The following is a 16,487-nucleotide window of genomic DNA, read 5'->3' as shown; positions in this document are numbered from 1 at the left end:
CCGGTTTTCCTGGCATGACCTTTTCCCTTGGCAACCACTTCCTCCGAGCATCCACGGCCATCTTTAATTTTAACTCATTCATGAAAAGTTGTTCCGCTCATGTAAACACGCCGAGCGACATTCTGCTGGAAGCAGCTTCTCCGGCTCCGAGTGCATGTAGAGCCGCTCCACGCCGAGCCGAGCCGAGCCGAGCCGCCCCAGCTGGCTGTCCGCCCTCCTCACTAACACCCAGCGTACGTGCATAGTGTTCCGTGCATCACCAGGCACGTCTCCACGCGTGTTCCAGGCTGATTTCTGACTCGAATCCTCCGAGCTGTCCGTGTGTAGACACTAACATGTTGCGTTTAGACTCGAGGAGAAGTGTGTTGTTGTTGTTGTTGTTGTTGTTGTTGTTGTTGTTGTTGTGGTGCTCCAGAGAGAAACAGCAGGTGGAGCGCTAGAATAAGAGAGAGATCATTGTGTGAAGGCACCGCTGACTCTCCACTGCGACCTGATTCTGCAACAACAAGATGATTTATCGATGTGAAATCTCAACTAAACATGCACACTTTGTTTCTTTTGTTTGTGCCAGTAACAAGCTGCTTTCTAAATGAATGTGCAGGATGAGAAAGAAGCAGACTGCCAAACAGAGGAAGACTGAGGAGACTACAGTTGTCCAGGAGTTTGTGGTAGAAAAAATAATCCGCCGCAGAATCTTTGATGGTAGAGTTGAGTACTTCCTGAAGTGGAAAGGCTTCACTGAGTGAGTGATCTGCTCTGCTGCATCGGGTCATTTCTTTCTGTTTGTGCATGATATTAAAGTGCAGCCTCTTTTTATTTTACAGTGCAGAGAATACGTGGGAGCCTGAGGACAATCTGGACTGCCCTGAACTCATCGAGGAGTTCCTGAGAAACACCCATTTTCTAGATGAGGAAGAGCACACGGAACAAGAGTTCATACCTAAAGAAGAAATGACAGAGCAAGAGACGGAAATTGTGAGTATGTGAGGAATGCAGTGGGGAGTGTCTGAGTTTATATTGTTTCCATGTTATTTATAAAACGTCTGCAGCTAAATCTGTAAAGGGAGGAAATAACATATTGTTAGCATGTTATTTATGCATTACAGTCGAGTTCAGGAAGCTGAAGCAAAGCTAAAGAAACTGAACTGAACATGTGACTGTTGGCAGATTTTCTTCATACTTGTTGGAGAGTTTTGAGGCTGAATATGAAACTAAATGGCGTGTGAAGGTGGCTGCTTTTGCAATGCCCCTGAAAGTGAAAGCAATAAAATTTCCATTTTTTTGCAGTTGGCCTGTACAGTAAAAAAAAAAAGCAGAAGTAGGCCCATGCGGGCCTCACAGCCTTTAATACAGATGTTGCTTTGTCCTCAGTCCTGCCTGCAGCAGCAGCAGGTTCACGCTGTGCAGAGCAGCAACCAGCCGGACCAGCAGCCGGACTCCCCCACTGACCTCAGCTCCTACCTGGAGCCTGAATGCATCATCGGCTCCACGGACCGGCAGGGAGAGCTCATGTTCCTCGTCAAATGGTAACTACTGCTTCCTCTTTCCTCCAGTCAGAACCAGCGCTGGTCAATGTTTCAGAAATGGTTAAAGTCACATGTTCACAGAAAGGATGACGGAGCATCTAGAGCCGGTAATGAAACCGTTTATTATAGTAGTTATACAGTAAATCATTCACTAAAGAGACCAGATGACCAAACATTCCTCAGATTAGTAACTGATGATGGAAAACAAAGTGATCATAAAGTAGCCTCCCCACCTGTACCGCCGCTTGCAGGCTGTTTATTTGTCGGACTTCCTGTTAATAAAAATACTTCTGGTGGTTCATCTACATTAAATTTACCAAAAATCTTTAAAATTACCAAAAATCTTTCAGAACTAGAAATGAAACAATCCAACACACCCTGAATGAGAACATTTAACAACCCACTTAGTTGTAGTGAACATGTGTTTTTTTGGTGTAAATTTGCAATTTTTTTATAAAAAAACAATTGATTATTTATTAATTTTGTTCATTTGATCCTTTCTGTTGTTTGAACAGATAGTAAAGTTGTTTTCGTGTGTTGATCCCTTATTCCTGTAATAAGCAAGCAATAAAAATTATGATCAAAACATACAATCATAGTCATTATCAACAGCTGGTCAAATAAACAAAGTGTCAATTCACATTGATTTCTGGGGGAATGAAATAATTCTGTAAAAGTTATTTTGTAACACTTTAGATGTGATGATACAGGATATGCAATACTGTTTGGTTCAGGTACCTTAAAAGTGCTTAAAGGTAAATATTACTGTGTGAGCCTTAAAGGTGGTTAAAGTGTGTTTCTGTCCTCTGATCGGTGGAGCCAGTATATTATATTATATTATATATATATATATATATATATAATTAATATATTATTGGATTATTGGGCTACTGGTTGCAGCTAATAATAAAAAAGATGTGATTCAGTCCCCGTAGTCTTTCCTCCTTCATCTTTTTCCAAACAGGCAGGAGAGTCCTGCTGCTCCAACATGATAATAAGTAAACAGTATAATAATAATAATTACTATTAATAATAATAGTAAATAAACAGGAGGCTCTAACCGCTCTAACGCTCTGTGTTTCTCTGTGTTTTTCTGTGTTTCTCTGTGTTTGTTTCTCTGTGTTTCTCTGTGTTTCTTTGTTTTTCTCTGTTTCTCTTTGTTTTTCTCTGTGTGTCCCCGCAGGAAGAACTCTGAGGACGTGGCGCTGCTGCCGGCCCGTGAGGCCAGCGCCAGGTGTCCCCAGGTGGTCATCGACTTCTACGAGCAGAAGCTGAGCTGGCACTGCGGGGACGAGGAGCAGTGAAGCGTGGTTGTGTACAGATAAACAGCTGAAGCTTAGTTTCACCTCCATCAGTCCTCCTCCAGCTCACATTAAAAGCACACTGTGTGAAATTACAGGTAGAGTCTCAGAGATCTCAGCGGGGACGGTTTATAGCCCTCTGCCCCGTGGTGCTCTACGGGGTCTCTGTGCCTTTGTGGGGACTTCGATGGAGAGTAAAACTAATCTTTGCGTAGAGCATTTTAAGGTCAGACTAACCTGTAGCAGCTTTGGTCTGTGAAACAGACAGAATCACTGTGGAAATGTTTTGTTTTGACTGTTCTATGATATTTAGTGTTTCTCGTCCTGTTTAGCTCCATGTTTGGTTCTTCAGTGTGTGTCTATCTTTAACAGTAGCGTTATGAAGCAGAGTGAGCTAACTAACGTACCTCCGCTCAGCAGATCTTTAGTTAGAGCTGCAGACTGTAGAGCTGCAGATTGTAGAGCTGCAGACTGTAGAGCTGCAGACTGTAGAGCTGCAGACTGTAGAGCTGCAGATTGTAGAGCTGCAGATTGTAGAGCTGCAGATTGTAGAGCTGCAGACTGTAGAGCTGCAGATTGTAGAGCTGCAGACTGTAGAGCTGCAGACTGTAGAGCTGCAGATTGTAGAGCTGCAGACTGTAGAGCTGCAGATTGTAGAGCTGCAGACTGTAGAGCTGCAGATTGTAGAGCTGTTTGTTGTTTGAACGTGTATCCTGTGAGGTGTTTATAGCCTTTTCTGTGTCTCTGTTGCTGTATTATCCTTTGATATGTTTGTTTGATGTCAAATATTTAAAAATGTTGCCCACCAGAAATTTCCCCCTTTTCCAATCAGCTGCTAAGTACCAAATGTTCTCTTCTTCTTTGTAATGTAACCAGAGTATTGTTGAATATTCGGTGCTTGCACAAAGAAATGTCAGTTTGAATCAGAGGATAATAATATTTCTAAAATCTGTTGAGATTAACACAATAACTGAACCTGTGATGGTTGATACGATTGTTAATGTAGCACTTTAGATATGAGACTGTCCTTTTACTTGCTGTCCTCCAGTATTACAGGGACGTGAAGTCCTGACTCGACATATCTCCCGTGACTGATGGGACACTGAACCTTAAACCTCCTAACAACCTGCTACTGATTACTGTTGACCATGGATCTGTGAAGTCTGTGAATAAAAGAAACCTTTTTTGTCAAGTTTCCCTCTCAGTGTTTTCCTTTGTCACATGTTAAATGATGAATTTAACAACAAATGCAAATAATTAAATGTAACAAAGGTTAAACATGATCAGTTTAAATCAAATGTCCCCTTTGCCTCGGGGCTCAGTTTAAGGCTTTAGAGGAACTAGTGAACCTGGAGAACTCAGGAGATATAAAGCTTCAGGTAGATGATGGTTGACACAAGAGTCTTAAACTAAATCACAGCATGGATCTTTCTACGGTGTTCCCCAGATCTTTATTGTTTATTGATGTAATATTCTTATCCATACTTGAATATAAAAAATGTAAATGGACTTCAGAAAGCCATTCATTAATGTGCTCAGTCCTTATACTCCTTAATTGGTTTAATTATTTAGTGGTTTTTTTAATGAGAGATAAGATCAGAACAACTTGACACAGTGCTGAGATAGTGCTTTAGGTGATGTCACCACTTCTATGTGCCATTTATTGACCTGCTGTCTCCCCCTAAACATCCAGTGCCCACAAGAACTGATGATAAGTTGATAAAACAGAAGCTGGATGTGTTTTTTAAACGACAGTCAATGAGCCGTGCACGTGACCAGCAGCAGCAGTTTTATCATGTTGGCACGGAAACTTCTGCTGATCTGACAGGAGGAGCTTATCTTGGTCTTGTGACTTTATTTTGAAAACCTTTGCTCCAGGACAATAATAAGGGAAATAAAAGCCACTGGCACAATGCTAACTGCATCATTATCTAACTGAGAGTCAAACACTGTTTGGATTATGAGGAAGGAAACTGACACTGTGAGTTGAGAACCAACAGCTTGGTTTTGTCCTGAGCAATAGAGGATATTTGGTGGGATTTTCCTATTGTGATTCTTGTCGGCTTGGTCATGCACTTCCTCTATCTGCCAATAAAAGACTTCCCCTTTTTCACCACCACCAGTCAGTGTGTCTTCTGCCTTCTCCATGCAGCAGGTGGTCAGTGTCTGGGTGCGGGACCCGCGGATACGAAAGAACGACTTCTGGCATGCCTACATAGACTATGAGATCTGTCTGCATGTAAGTAGAAAGATAAAATAAGTTGTTTTGACCTTTGCAGTTAAATAATGGAGCTTACTGTTGACATGTGCTTCACTTGTTTCAGACCGACAGCGTGTGCTTCACCAAGAAGATCTCCAGCGTGAGAAGAAGGTTCAGTGAGTTTGTGTGGCTCCGACAGAAGCTGCAGGCTAATGCAATGCTAATGTAAGTCAAGTTTACTGTATTTTTGAGCTAACAATTTGAAAAAAAACTGAACAAACGCTTTAAGTTTTCATGTTAAAAGTAATCTGCGCTGTGGTTCCTGTTATTTTTTAGGGTGTTTTTGTTTCTCTTGCAGGGTCCGGCCTCCACAGCTGCCCCCTAAGAACCTGTTCTTCAGCCTGAACAACGCCCAGCAGATCACTGAGCGGATGAAAGGCCTGCAGCAGTTCCTGGAACAGTAAGAATGATCTCACTGATCAATAATCAGATGAACTTTGACATCTGCAACACAAACATAACAAATCCGGTGAATCACAGTTTCCAGGAACACAGAGCCATGTGACTGACTGACTGTTCTCATATCACACACACATTATACTGTTAGGGATGGAAATATGGATGATGTTATTACTTATATTAGTATTATATCCATTCTTATCAGACTTTTCATTGATTCTCGTATTGATTGACCTATTAATTTTCTGTATGGAAAAAAGGACAACATAACTGTTAGTCTGGCCACAGTGATATGAGAAAATATTCTAATTTGTTTACATATCAGTTTTCTTAGTGTAATAAGAAGCGAGAAAGCAGTGTTAAAACACATAAAACACATGGCATTCCTGGAATTTAAGCCTGTAGAAAGATGTTTTTGCATTTAGCCGGTTTCATTCTTACTTGAAATGATAATTTTACAGACATTGCAATTTTCCAGCAGTTTCCTGTTTTGGTTCTGCAATGCGCAAGTCAGCAAAACCAGCAACTGGCATTGCTGAAAGGAATTGATAAGCAATTCAAGGAGCGGACCATTAGTACCTCTCAACTGGAACAGGTTCTCCATTTCCACAATAATGTGATTGGTTCCCTGCTGTTATCCTCCAGGACCCTCCAGAACCCTCTGCTGCTGTCCGACAGCTGCCTGCATCTCTTCCTGCAGTCTGAGCTCAGCGTGGCCAGGATGGAGGCCTGTGCTGCTGGGAGGACCCACTACTCCGTGGCCCAGGCCGTCCAGAGCTGTGGCCTCAGGAGATTCCACTCTGAGGAGGAGCTGCAGAAGGAGCTCATGTCCTGTGACTCTGACTCAGACTGGTACTGCAATGCTACATTTCTGAGCCTTTTTCCACTGTGAAAGCCCATTACCTCTAAGGATAGAGTTCCTTTTGTGTTTGCTTTGTCAGCAGTAAGGCCTAATATTCTTTTAAGTGCACCCTCACTGATGTATTTTCCAGGACAGATAAAATGAGAACTCCTTCTGATTTATTCCCCAAATTATAACGTTTTATTCACTTACCATTCTCTGTTCTTGCAGCTCAGAGTGTCCAGGACTTCGGATTAAAGATTTGGCAATAAACAAAGTGCAGAGTGCGCCTTCACTTGGTCTGATGGGGAGCAGTGAGGAGGAGACCCTCAGCTGCTCATGTGGTTCCACATGAAAACATCATCATCGTCTCATTGTTGGGACCCTGAGGAAGAAATCTGCCTGTTACCCGTCATACTGCACTTTTGTCTATGTGGTTGCTTCTAATTGTAAAGCTTATTATGTTCTCATTGTGGCATCTCAGACTGAAACATGTACAGTAACAAGTAATAAAGAATGTATCTATTGTAAATCCACACAGTGTTGTTCAGTATCTTCAGTATGTTGTGTGCTCAGCTGTTGTAGCAACAATGTGCCTGAAGATGGCAGTGTTGTTGCATCAATCTGTTTGTTAACTTCTCCCATAAACATATGTTGAAACTGTCCATATTTACTTCACACACAAACCTAACAGGAGCATCACCAGTTATGGTCGTTCACAAGGTGTATTTCTGCCACACATGCAGATAATAAAGCAATATCTCAGGCAGTGACAGCCTGATGTGTCTCTGTGGCTGAACTCCTCCTCCTAATGAAGGCTGGAGAGCATCCTGACGCGTAATAGGCTCTCTGCAGAGCTTCCTGTCAGGTGTGGAGGAGGAAGGAGGTCCACGATCCCAGTGGACTCGCTCCTGTCGGGGGGGGGGGGGGCACCAGCTAGACACACTGCACCACCCCCTGCTGAACAACCTGCCAGCTGCTCTGACAAGAAGAAGAACCTTTACTGTGTCTCTGTCGCTTGGTGTTTGTATGAGCCTGTTCTCTGTGTCACATATCCCTGTGAGTGTGAGTGTGAGTGTGTGTGTGTGTGTGTGTGTGTGTGTGTGTGTGTGAGTGTGTGTGTGTGTGTGTGTGAGTGTGTGTGTGTGTGTGTGTGTGAGTGTGTGTGTGTGTGTGTGTGTGCTTATGCAGAGGTAATGACCACTAAACAGAGTGGCAGCAGGCTGACATATCTGCTCAGCTAATTAGCTTAGCTTTGTCTCTCTGCAGCAGTTGTGATATTCATTATGAATTCAGAGCAGACAGAAGGTGTGTGACCTGCTCTGAGCTGTTTGGACGGTATAAAGCCCTGTAACTCAGACTGTGGGGGTGGGATGTCTCCTGTGAAGATGTGTGGGTGTAAATGTGTTCATGTGCATCCACATGTGCTAATGCAGAATACGCATGTGTCTTCTTTGTCTGTGCTTAACGGGGCAGAGCTGCTTTACCCTGCAGCTTCAGATACGAAGATGCTGCAGATGTTCAACAGAGATTCATGCACCTGAAGTGTTGAAGAAGGTGTGTGCGTCTGTAGAACCATACCCAGTCTAATAAAACTATTTCTATCACCGATATTTTTTCATGGGTTCATTTTTGGGGTTCTGGTGCAAATTTTACTCGTCTCTGTGGCACATTCTCAGATGATTATTTTAACGTGTTGTTTCAGCAAAGAAGCAACTCAAATGTTTCACATGGAAGAGATCATTCCACAATGACAGAGTTTATGGGTATTTTATGTGGCAAATCCAGAGTTTTTACATTAAAAATCTTTACATTTTTGCTATTTTAAGCCACCAAATAAATAAAGGATTTTATTTCTCCTCTAGATTTGTATTGCTGGTGGTGTGGAGAAGGCTTAGAAGCATCAGGTAGACAATAGGAAATACTTTTTACAGAAAGTTTTTATCCAGGAGCCATACAATGAAACAACCTTCTGCTGAACATCCAGTAGTCGTTATCAAAAGAAGTTCAGGTCCAGACTCATATCTGGGGTCTATGAACTGTATGTTTGGAAGATTCATGACCTCAGTGTTTATAAAAAATCCTATTATTATTATTATTATATTATGCAACCCAGCAGCCGCTAATGGAAGAGCATGCTAAAAATGCAGGACATGATTACTTTCAGAAAGTGATTTTCTTGGGTTTGGGCAGCTCTAAAGATGTCTAATGTGTTATCCTGTTATCATGTGCTAACAGTAACAGTGAAGCTTTGTTTGTTGCCTCCAGTCTGCTGGATTGAAACGTTCACATCGCTGGTTTTTGTCGGACCTGTTCCAGAGTATTGACGCCTCTTTAATGGTCTGTGACTCTGGTCCGCTGGCGGTTAACCTTGAGCCGCTAGCCTAGCCTGTCAGTGCTGCTCTGCTGCCATGGCAACACTGACACATTTAAACCCATCAGATCGATTGGCTAACAGCTCGCTGCTCCGTGTGGCGTGACCCCGAAGAGGTCAGATGGAAACATGGGGAGCCAGAAAATCAGGGGTCAACCACAGTTATTGAGAAAAGTATCAGATAGAATCACATTTTAATTATTTCCACAAATGCTTTAGCTGAGTTTAATCTAATTAGTATGCTTATTGTTTGATACATAAAGCAGTAGAAGATAAGATAAAGGGAACGGCCCCTGAGGGAGGGGCCCATCTGCCTCTGACCCAGTCAGCATGTCTTTCTGCAGCGACAGCTCAAATAAACCCTCCTCGTGTCTGTGAGCTCATGCTTGACTTACTATTCCCTCTGTTGTGTAATTAAAACAGAATCACAAAAAGCCAAAATCCATTTTATGTGCTGGAAAGAACCAAGTTGTCAAACTCCAATGCAACAATATGAAATCCCAATCAGGCTTCGTTTACTGAGCAGACTGCACAGAGCCAAAAACAAATGGAAGTATTGAGGGAGATATGCTCCAGTGGAGGCAAATTACAGATAAATCAGAGGCTGCTCATGCATTTTAAGTGCCACATTATACAGAATCCATTAGTAGCAATAGGAGTTCAGCACCACTTGAGATATTAAATCTCTTTGCCTGCAACCCAGTGGAACCAGGATGAGTCAATATCAGAGAAGTCCAGCTGCACTGCCAGTAGATAGGAGATGAAGCTAAAGGAAGGATGCCACAGCATCATTCATATGATAACAGCATCATTCGTATGATAACAGCATCATTCATATGATAACAGCATCATTCATATGATAACAGCATCATTCATATGATAACAGCATCACAGGCTGCAGATCCTGACGGGGAGACAATCACATCCAGGGCAGGAGGAGAAGAAGGAATGATCTGGAGTCTGAGGTTAATTGAACTGTTAATAACACGCCTCTGCTCTGAACATTTCTCAAGGTCTCCCACATTTCATGCCAATACTGAGCGCTGATTTACTGAGGGCCACAAAAATTCTACAACCTGACAACCAAAAAAAAAAGATTTTCAGACGTTCCATCTGTCCTTGTAGCTGTGTGTCTCAGAGCTAACCCTGTTCTAACACCTGCCTCATTCAGTGGGAAAAGACTTCTGTCAAGGCTGGAACATTTTTCTTCGTCACTCAACTGTCCCAGATGGAAATGAGCTGACTTTAGAGCTATCCATCATTCATCAAACAGCCCCGCTACCTTTCCTCGCTCCTGCACAGTTTATACCTGATATTTCTCCTCCACATGCTGTCGCCTCTTGCTGCACGGATGTAGCAATTACCAGGAGCGGCGTGATCGCTGTAGCACGGAGAGCAACAGCTCCTCATCTCCTGGAACCAGAGCGAGCAGCGTGAAACCAGCTCCTCTCCTGGAACACGTGGGCCTGAGGGAGAACAGGGAAATTGAGATCACTGCTTCATAATTTCCTGAAATAATATGGTGTGTAACATCAGACATGTTTCCTCTGAAGCGTACCAACAGATGGAGAAGGACGGGCCTTGAGTTAAGATAACATGCCTGCAAAGGCATTTCAAAATAGTATTTAATCCAAACTACTAAACTAAAACACATTCATATGGATGGATACTGAATGGGTCTAACACATCAGGGGCTCCAAGGCCTTCACTTACTAAATGTTACATGAAGAAATGCAAAATTACCACAAAGAGACACAAATGACTACAAAGAAGTACAAAACAAAACACACAAAAAAGAGACACAAAATGCACAAAAATGACACAAAATGACAAGAAAAAGACCAGTAAAGAAACAAGATAGTGGCAAAGGGACACAAGAAAGACACACAATGAACACAAAGAAAAACAAAACAACTGAAACGACCAAAAATAACGCCAGAGACACAAAATGACAAGAGAGGAACAGAATGACTGCAAAAGCAAATAAAATGACCAAAAAAAGACGTGATGGAAGACACAAACAATTAAACAACTAAAAAGACACAAAATGACTGCAAAGAAACCCAAAATAGACAAATCAAAAGATGCATAACAACTACAAAGAGATTTATTTTTTAAAAGGAAAATGGCGGAGGTGTGTGTGTATGTGGGGCCCGCTGTCTAACAATCGGCCTGTTAGTGTGTTTATTGTGCCAACAGGATCCTAAAGGTCATAAAGGAGCTCAAACAGGAAGAACTGAAATAAAACGTGAGGATTGTCAGGAACCTTTAGTGTCTATGATGCCTTTTGTTCTTATGAATGTGCTAACAGCCTCTGTGTCACCACATCAGGTGTGAATAACAGCAGACGTACGTCCTGTTAGAGATGAGAGGCAGGTGGAGGAGGAGGTGGAGCTCTGAGCCTCCTGAGACTGTGGAGGTGGTTAGATGAGAGGCAGGTGGAGGTGGAGGTGGAGGTGGTTAGATGAGGAGCAGGTGGAGGCGGAGCTCTGAGCCTCCAGCGGCTGTGGAGGAGGTGGCAGAGAGGAGGACGGGTGGAGGAACAGGGGTGGAGGGTAGAGGGGTGGAGGGTAGAGGGGTGGAGGGTAGAGGGGTGGAGGCTAGAGAGGGTGGAGGGTAGAGGGGTGGAGGGTAGAGGGGTGGAGGCTAGAGGGCACCGTCTCTGGAGGCCTCTCTGCTTCGTTGTAGAGGAGGTTAGATGAGAGGCAGGTGGAGGTGGAGCTGTAGAGGAGGTGGCAGAGAGGAGGACGGGTGGAGGAACCGGGGGTGGAGGAACCGGGGGTGGAGGGTAGAGAGGGTGGAGGGTAGAGGGTGGAGGGTAGAGGGTGGAGGCTAGAGGGCAGCGTCTCTGGAGGCCTCTCTGCTTCGTTGTAGAGGAGGTTAGATGAGGAGCAGGTGGAGGTGGAGCTGTGGAGGAGGTGGCAGAGAGGAGGACGGGTGGAGGAACCGGGGTGGAGGGTAGAGAGGGTGGAGGGTAGAGGGGTGGAGGGTAGAGGGTGGAGGCTAGAGGGCAGCGTCTCTGGAGGCCTCTCTGCTTCGCTGTAGAGGAGGTTAGATGAGGAGCAGGTGGAGGTGGAGCTGTGGAGGAGGTGGCAGAGAGGAGGACGGGTGGAGGAACTGGGGTGGAGGGTAGAGAGGGTGGAGGGTAGAGAGGGTGGAGGCTAGAGGGCAGCGTCTCTGGAGGCCTCTCTGCTTCGTTGTAGAGGAGGTTAGATGAGAGTCAGGTGGAGGTGGAGCTGTAGAGGAGGTGGCAGAGAGGAGGACGGGTGGAGGAACCGGGGTGGAGGGTAGAGGGGTGGAGGGTAGAGAGGGTGGAGGGTAGAGGGGTGGAGGGTGGAGAGGGTGGAGGCTAGAGGGCAGCGTCTCTGGAGGCCTCTCTGCTTCGTTGTAGAGGAGGTTAGATGAGAGGCAGGTGGAGGTGGAGCTGTGGAGGAGGTGGCAGAGAGGAGGACGGGTGGAGGAACCGGGGGTGGAGGGTAGAGGGGTGGAGGCTAGAGAGGGTGGAGGGTAGAGGGGTGGAGGCTAGAGAGGGTGGAGGCTAGAGGGCAGCGTCTCTGGAGGCCTCTCTGCTTCGTTGTAGAGGTGGTTAGATGAGAGGCAGGTGGAGGTGGAGCTGTAGAGGAGGTGGCAGAGAGGAGGACGGGTGGAGGAACAGGGGTGGAGGGTAGAGAGGGTGGAGGGTAGAGGGGTGGAGGCTAGAGAGGGTGGAGGCTAGAGGGCAGCGTCTCTGGAGGCCTCTCTGCTTCGTTGTAGAGGTGGTTAGATGAGAGGCAGGTGGAGGTGGAGCTGTAGAGGAGGTGGCAGAGAGGAGGACGGGTGGAGGAACAGGGGTGGAGGGTAGAGAGGGTGGAGGGTAGAGGGGTGGAGGCTAGAGAGGGTGGAGGCTAGAGGGCAGCGTCTCTGGAGGCCTCTCTGCTTCGCTGCCAGTGTGTGTAAATCAGCAGGCAGCTCACGGCTGCAATGAGGTAGAAAATAAAAAAAACATAAAAATGTCGGAGTGAAATAAGAGGCGAGGAGAAATCTTTTATGATGAGCCTAAATTCTCCTTCCTCTGCAGTAGATCCAGTGGCCGGCTCAGCTTGTCTTCTGCAGACGCCGTCCATCATCTCGCTGTCTGCATAAAGCCACAAATTACTCAAATTACCCCACCTGCTCTTCATGTAATACATATGTAATGAGTATCCTAAATTCACATGATTATCATTCATGGTATGTTAATAGGGCCCATGTCAAAGTCATTAATATGCACGTTACAATGATGTCGCCTGCCAAACCACACGTCTAAAGTTCTGCAGACGTGGTTAAATATATATTATAACTTTTATATTATATATATAAAGTCCTAGACACAAGTTATCAACGTGGGCAAACTTGTGGTATTGAACTTTTCTTTTTTCTCATTTTAGCATGTAAGTTCATTGTTGACCTTTGGAAACAATATATATCACCAAAAGATCTAAACTCAAAGCTGCTACTAGCGTTTGGTTGATTATTAGTATTAGTTGCTCCGCATGGTCTTCTTCAGCACATCCAGCTGGTTTAAACTCGTCCCTGGTTGGAAACGCAGAAGAATCATGTTTGGATCTTTGGATCATTGGTTTCATATAGGTTATATTATCATTTTCTAATGTTAATCACATGTAACCCAATTTCTTTACATTTTCTCACCACCAAGACCATGAGCCAATAAAAATATTAAATTAGTTTTTTTTACACTGGCCAACAGAAAAAGAGACTCTTTAATGTCCCGGAGTTAAAACTGCAAAATTATTTAGAGTAAAGTGAAAACTGGAACAAAATCTGCCAAAAAAAACTGCACCGACAGAAGAAACAGCAGGGGGAAACAACCAACGGGGAAAGTATATGTATAGTATATATATATAGTATAGTATACGATATTTATATGCTTATATGGAACTGAACCACAACCAGAGCAGTGATGGAGACTTTAAATCTTTAGTCATGATGTGCAGGTGGATTACTGAGTGCTTCAACCCTCTGTGTAGTTTGGCAGAAATAATAAAGTTCCTATGTATATATATTTAATCCTATTGTATTTATATTTAATCCTATTGTATATATATTTAATCCTGTTGTAGCCACAACCAACTGGAGAAGTCGGGCGGGTGAGTGAAGCCCCTGCTGGGTTCAGGTCTTATTTCTCATTTTCCTCTATATAGATGCTTTGGTCACATTCTATTTGATACACCATCTGGTATTAAAAGCAAAAAAATGAATAAAAAAGATTTGAAAAAAAGAAGGAATGTATTTCCTACATGAAACTGCTCACAAGGCTTATGGAGTATCATGAATAATCACTAAAACATTAAAAACTGACAAATAACACCACACGTAAGAGAAAAAATGTGTTTTTAGATTTAAGAATGTGAGATTCTAAAACTTTCTGTTTATTGTCAGATAAACTCCTCAGTGGTTCCCAGTAGTAGTTGTGTTATTTCACCCATCAACATGGTCACTGTGCTACTTAGCAGCTCCTGGTCCTGAATTAGCTCCGGTTAGCTTCCTGCTCCGACATACCGACGCTGACAGTAAGTGAGAGTGATGGCAGCGTTCTGCTCTCCGGTGACTCGGTTAACTCAGAGAGCTCCTGAAACTCAACCCTCACACCTTCACTTCCTCTGCCGGGGGGGCAGCTATATTAAGGGCTGACAGTGAGCTGCTGGATGTGGTTCAGCCATGAGACTCTGTGAAGAGAAGCAGTGATCAGTCAGCTGAGAGAGAGAGAGAGAGGCTGTAATTACAGTTAGAGCATCTCTGACCTCCTGATTACAAACTCTCCTCCCAGACCATCAGCTCATTACTCACCTCACTAACTGGTGGAGTAAATCAGCAGACAGCTGACCTGATATCACACAGGAAACACAGTAAATAATGTGCCAGGAGGTGGATCAGCAGCAGGGCGTGGGAGATGTTTATAGCAGGTGGACAAACACCTGTCACCTTGATCAGACTGATTTATCCCCAGTGACATGTCAGCACAGAGCTCCAGCAGCCATGACAGCAGGACATGAGACGCTAGAAACCATGATACAGTCAGAGGAGATGACAAGCAGCTCTGCAGCAGCAACAGCTCCATCAGCAACAGCTCCATCAGCGTGGAGCTCCATCAGCGTGGAGCTCCATCAGCACAGAGCTCCATGCTGATGGAGCTCCATCAGCGTGGAGCTCCATCAGCATGGAGCTCCATCAGTGTGAAGCTCCATCAGCGTGGAGCTCCATCAGTGTGGAGCTCCACCTGAGACATGGTGCCATTTAACGGGCGTCCTCCTGGGGGATGATGGGAAATGTTCAAGGCCAGAAACTGGACTTTCAGAATGTGGAGCAGCTCCTGAAGCTTTCCCTGGACACCACGCTCTGCAGGTAGTAATGACCACAAAGGAGAAGCAGACAGTGAGAGAGATGGGTGGTGCTGTAATAAACGACCTGCCTAGACTCATATTTACTGGCCTGCCACTAACCCTGCTTTTCATATTACACATTATATATTGAAAAATCACTGAAAATCCAAGCCTCAAATTCTAGAAATATGAATTTTCAGAGCGGCCTGTCATTAAGTTCGTTAGCTTTCACTTTAAATACGCCACGTCTTCTTCTCACAATGTCACGAGCCAGCTGAGGAAACCTTAATTTGTCAGCTGCCATGAGTTATGTTAACAGAAACTGACCTCAATTAAGAGTGACTTGCATTTAAAAAGTGTCTATTTCAGATTTTAAGATTTAGACCAGGCTTTAATGGAATGCTGACAGAGGGCCAGTTGGAGAGGTAATACATTTCCTGCAAAATGCCAGAGGAGAGCACATAAATAAAGCAGTGTTATTCCCGACAGAAACTCTCTATGAAGCTCTCTGTGATCTACGGCGGACTGACCCGGTTAAAGAGCAGCAGGAACAGCTGACAGCTTGATCAAGATTACCTCTCTAAAGTGGTATAGATCAAGTCTTTAGCCTTCTGGGTGATAATACTCATAGGATGAGCAGCTATCACTGAGATTATTATGTACCAATATTGTCCTAAGAGTTATTTACCCAGAAGACATCAAAGCCTATTAGAGGCAACACATGCTGTGAGAGAACGAACATCAAGAGCTTTTAGTTGTCAGCGGAAAACGTCAGCGAATGTATTCTGTCCTGAAGGGAAATTTGTTTTATATTTCCATCATCTTTCTCAGCAGATCTAATGTTATTTATTATTACTCAGCAGCTCAATCTATATATATTTGGCCGGTAAAAGTGTTTCTTTATGGTTGCAAGTATTAATTAGTGATATTCTGGTATCATTAGTGTAATTTAGTGCTCACTAGATTAATGGCACGGTGGCATTTATCTATGAAACATTATATCTTGATGTTAAATTGCAATAAAAGAACCTGTATATTCTGCAGATATGGCTGTCCAGTCTAACGGAGGGGGATGGGGGTAGTTGACATCCATTAAGGAAATCCTTTATTGGCACATAAAAATGAGAGGCAATATTTAGCCTTACTTGCCTTTGGCAACCTAACCCATAGCCTAACATTAAAAGAGGACTCTTAGGGGGAAATACCAAGCTATGACAGCAGTAAATAATATTTGTGTTGATGTATTTAATTTAACATCAGTACTGAAACATGCAAACTCTTATATAATCAGTCTGAGCGAAGGAATAACACACTCAGTGATGTTATTTCACATTGTTTCACTACATCCATTTCCTCCCCTAAAACAAAGCTTTTCCTCTCTATATCCATGTAGTATATTCAATAACTAATTATGGTAATTCATTACA

The 16,487-nt window shown here is 43.9% G+C and overlaps 3 protein-coding genes across 5 annotated transcripts; 2 read left to right on the top strand and 1 right to left on the bottom strand.

The window, feature by feature from the left end:
- On the top strand, positions 1-4,019 carry cbx3b (chromobox homolog 3b). 3 transcript variants are annotated; one of them, XM_059340186.1, is made up of 5 exons: positions 1-233; positions 602-742; positions 825-975; positions 1,372-1,526; positions 2,710-4,019. In XM_059340186.1, the coding sequence occupies exons 2-5, from the start codon at positions 603-605 to the stop codon at positions 2,828-2,830; spliced, it is 567 nt and encodes a 188-aa protein (XP_059196169.1). In that variant the 5' UTR covers positions 1-233; position 602; the 3' UTR covers positions 2,831-4,019. The 3 variants fall into 3 exon arrangements, with proteins under 3 accessions (XP_059196169.1, XP_059196167.1, XP_059196166.1); XM_059340184.1 differs by having other exon boundaries at positions 1-319; XM_059340183.1 differs by lacking the exon at positions 1-233 and having other exon boundaries at positions 495-742.
- A 721-nt stretch (positions 4,020-4,740) lies between these two features.
- On the top strand, positions 4,741-6,857 carry snx10b (sorting nexin 10b). The gene is made up of 6 exons (XM_059339664.1): positions 4,741-4,808; positions 4,980-5,066; positions 5,152-5,252; positions 5,386-5,487; positions 6,132-6,338; positions 6,559-6,857. The coding sequence occupies exons 1-6, from the start codon at positions 4,788-4,790 to the stop codon at positions 6,680-6,682; spliced, it is 642 nt and encodes a 213-aa protein (XP_059195647.1). The 5' UTR covers positions 4,741-4,787; the 3' UTR covers positions 6,683-6,857.
- A 4,267-nt stretch (positions 6,858-11,124) lies between these two features.
- On the bottom strand, positions 11,125-14,813 carry LOC131976775 (uncharacterized). The gene is made up of 4 exons (XM_059339928.1): positions 14,663-14,813; positions 11,895-12,192; positions 11,359-11,818; positions 11,125-11,301 (listed from the first exon to the last, which is right to left on the bottom strand). Exons 1-4 carry the CDS (start codon positions 14,811-14,813, stop codon positions 11,125-11,127), a joined length of 1,086 nt encoding a protein of 361 aa, XP_059195911.1.
- Between the last annotated feature and the right edge of the window lie 1,674 nt (positions 14,814-16,487).

Source organism: Centropristis striata, chromosome 8 (genome assembly GCF_030273125.1).
Source record: "Centropristis striata isolate RG_2023a ecotype Rhode Island chromosome 8, C.striata_1.0, whole genome shotgun sequence".
Classification (NCBI taxonomy): Eukaryota; Metazoa; Chordata; class Actinopteri; order Perciformes; family Serranidae; genus Centropristis; species Centropristis striata.
This window is presented reverse-complemented; position numbering and strand designations above follow the sequence as displayed.

Coding starts and splice junctions, on each gene's coding strand:
- LOC131976775 (XM_059339928.1), bottom strand. CDS start 14,813: ATGGAGCTGTTGCTGATGGAGCTGTTGCTGCTGCAGAGCTGCTTGTCA. Junction 12,193..14,662: donor GATAAATCAGTCTGATCAAG/GTGACAGGTGTT, acceptor CACCCTCTCTAG/CCTCCACCCCTCTACCCTCC. Junction 11,302..11,358: donor CAGAGAGGCCTCCAGAGACG/GTGCCCTCTAGC, acceptor CACCCTCTCTAG/CCTCCACCCCTCTACCCTCC.
- cbx3b (XM_059340183.1), top strand. CDS start 594: ATGTGCAGGATGAGAAAGAAGCAGACTGCCAAACAGAGGAAGACTGAG. Junction 743..824: donor AAGTGGAAAGGCTTCACTGA/GTGAGTGATCTG, acceptor TTTATTTTACAG/TGCAGAGAATACGTGGGAGC. Junction 1,527..2,709: donor CTCATGTTCCTCGTCAAATG/GTAACTACTGCT, acceptor GTGTCCCCGCAG/GAAGAACTCTGAGGACGTGG.
- snx10b (XM_059339664.1), top strand. CDS start 4,788: ATGAGGAAGGAAACTGACACT. Junction 5,253..5,385: donor CAGGCTAATGCAATGCTAAT/GTAAGTCAAGTT, acceptor TTTCTCTTGCAG/GGTCCGGCCTCCACAGCTGC. Junction 6,339..6,558: donor TGTGACTCTGACTCAGACTG/GTACTGCAATGC, acceptor CTGTTCTTGCAG/CTCAGAGTGTCCAGGACTTC.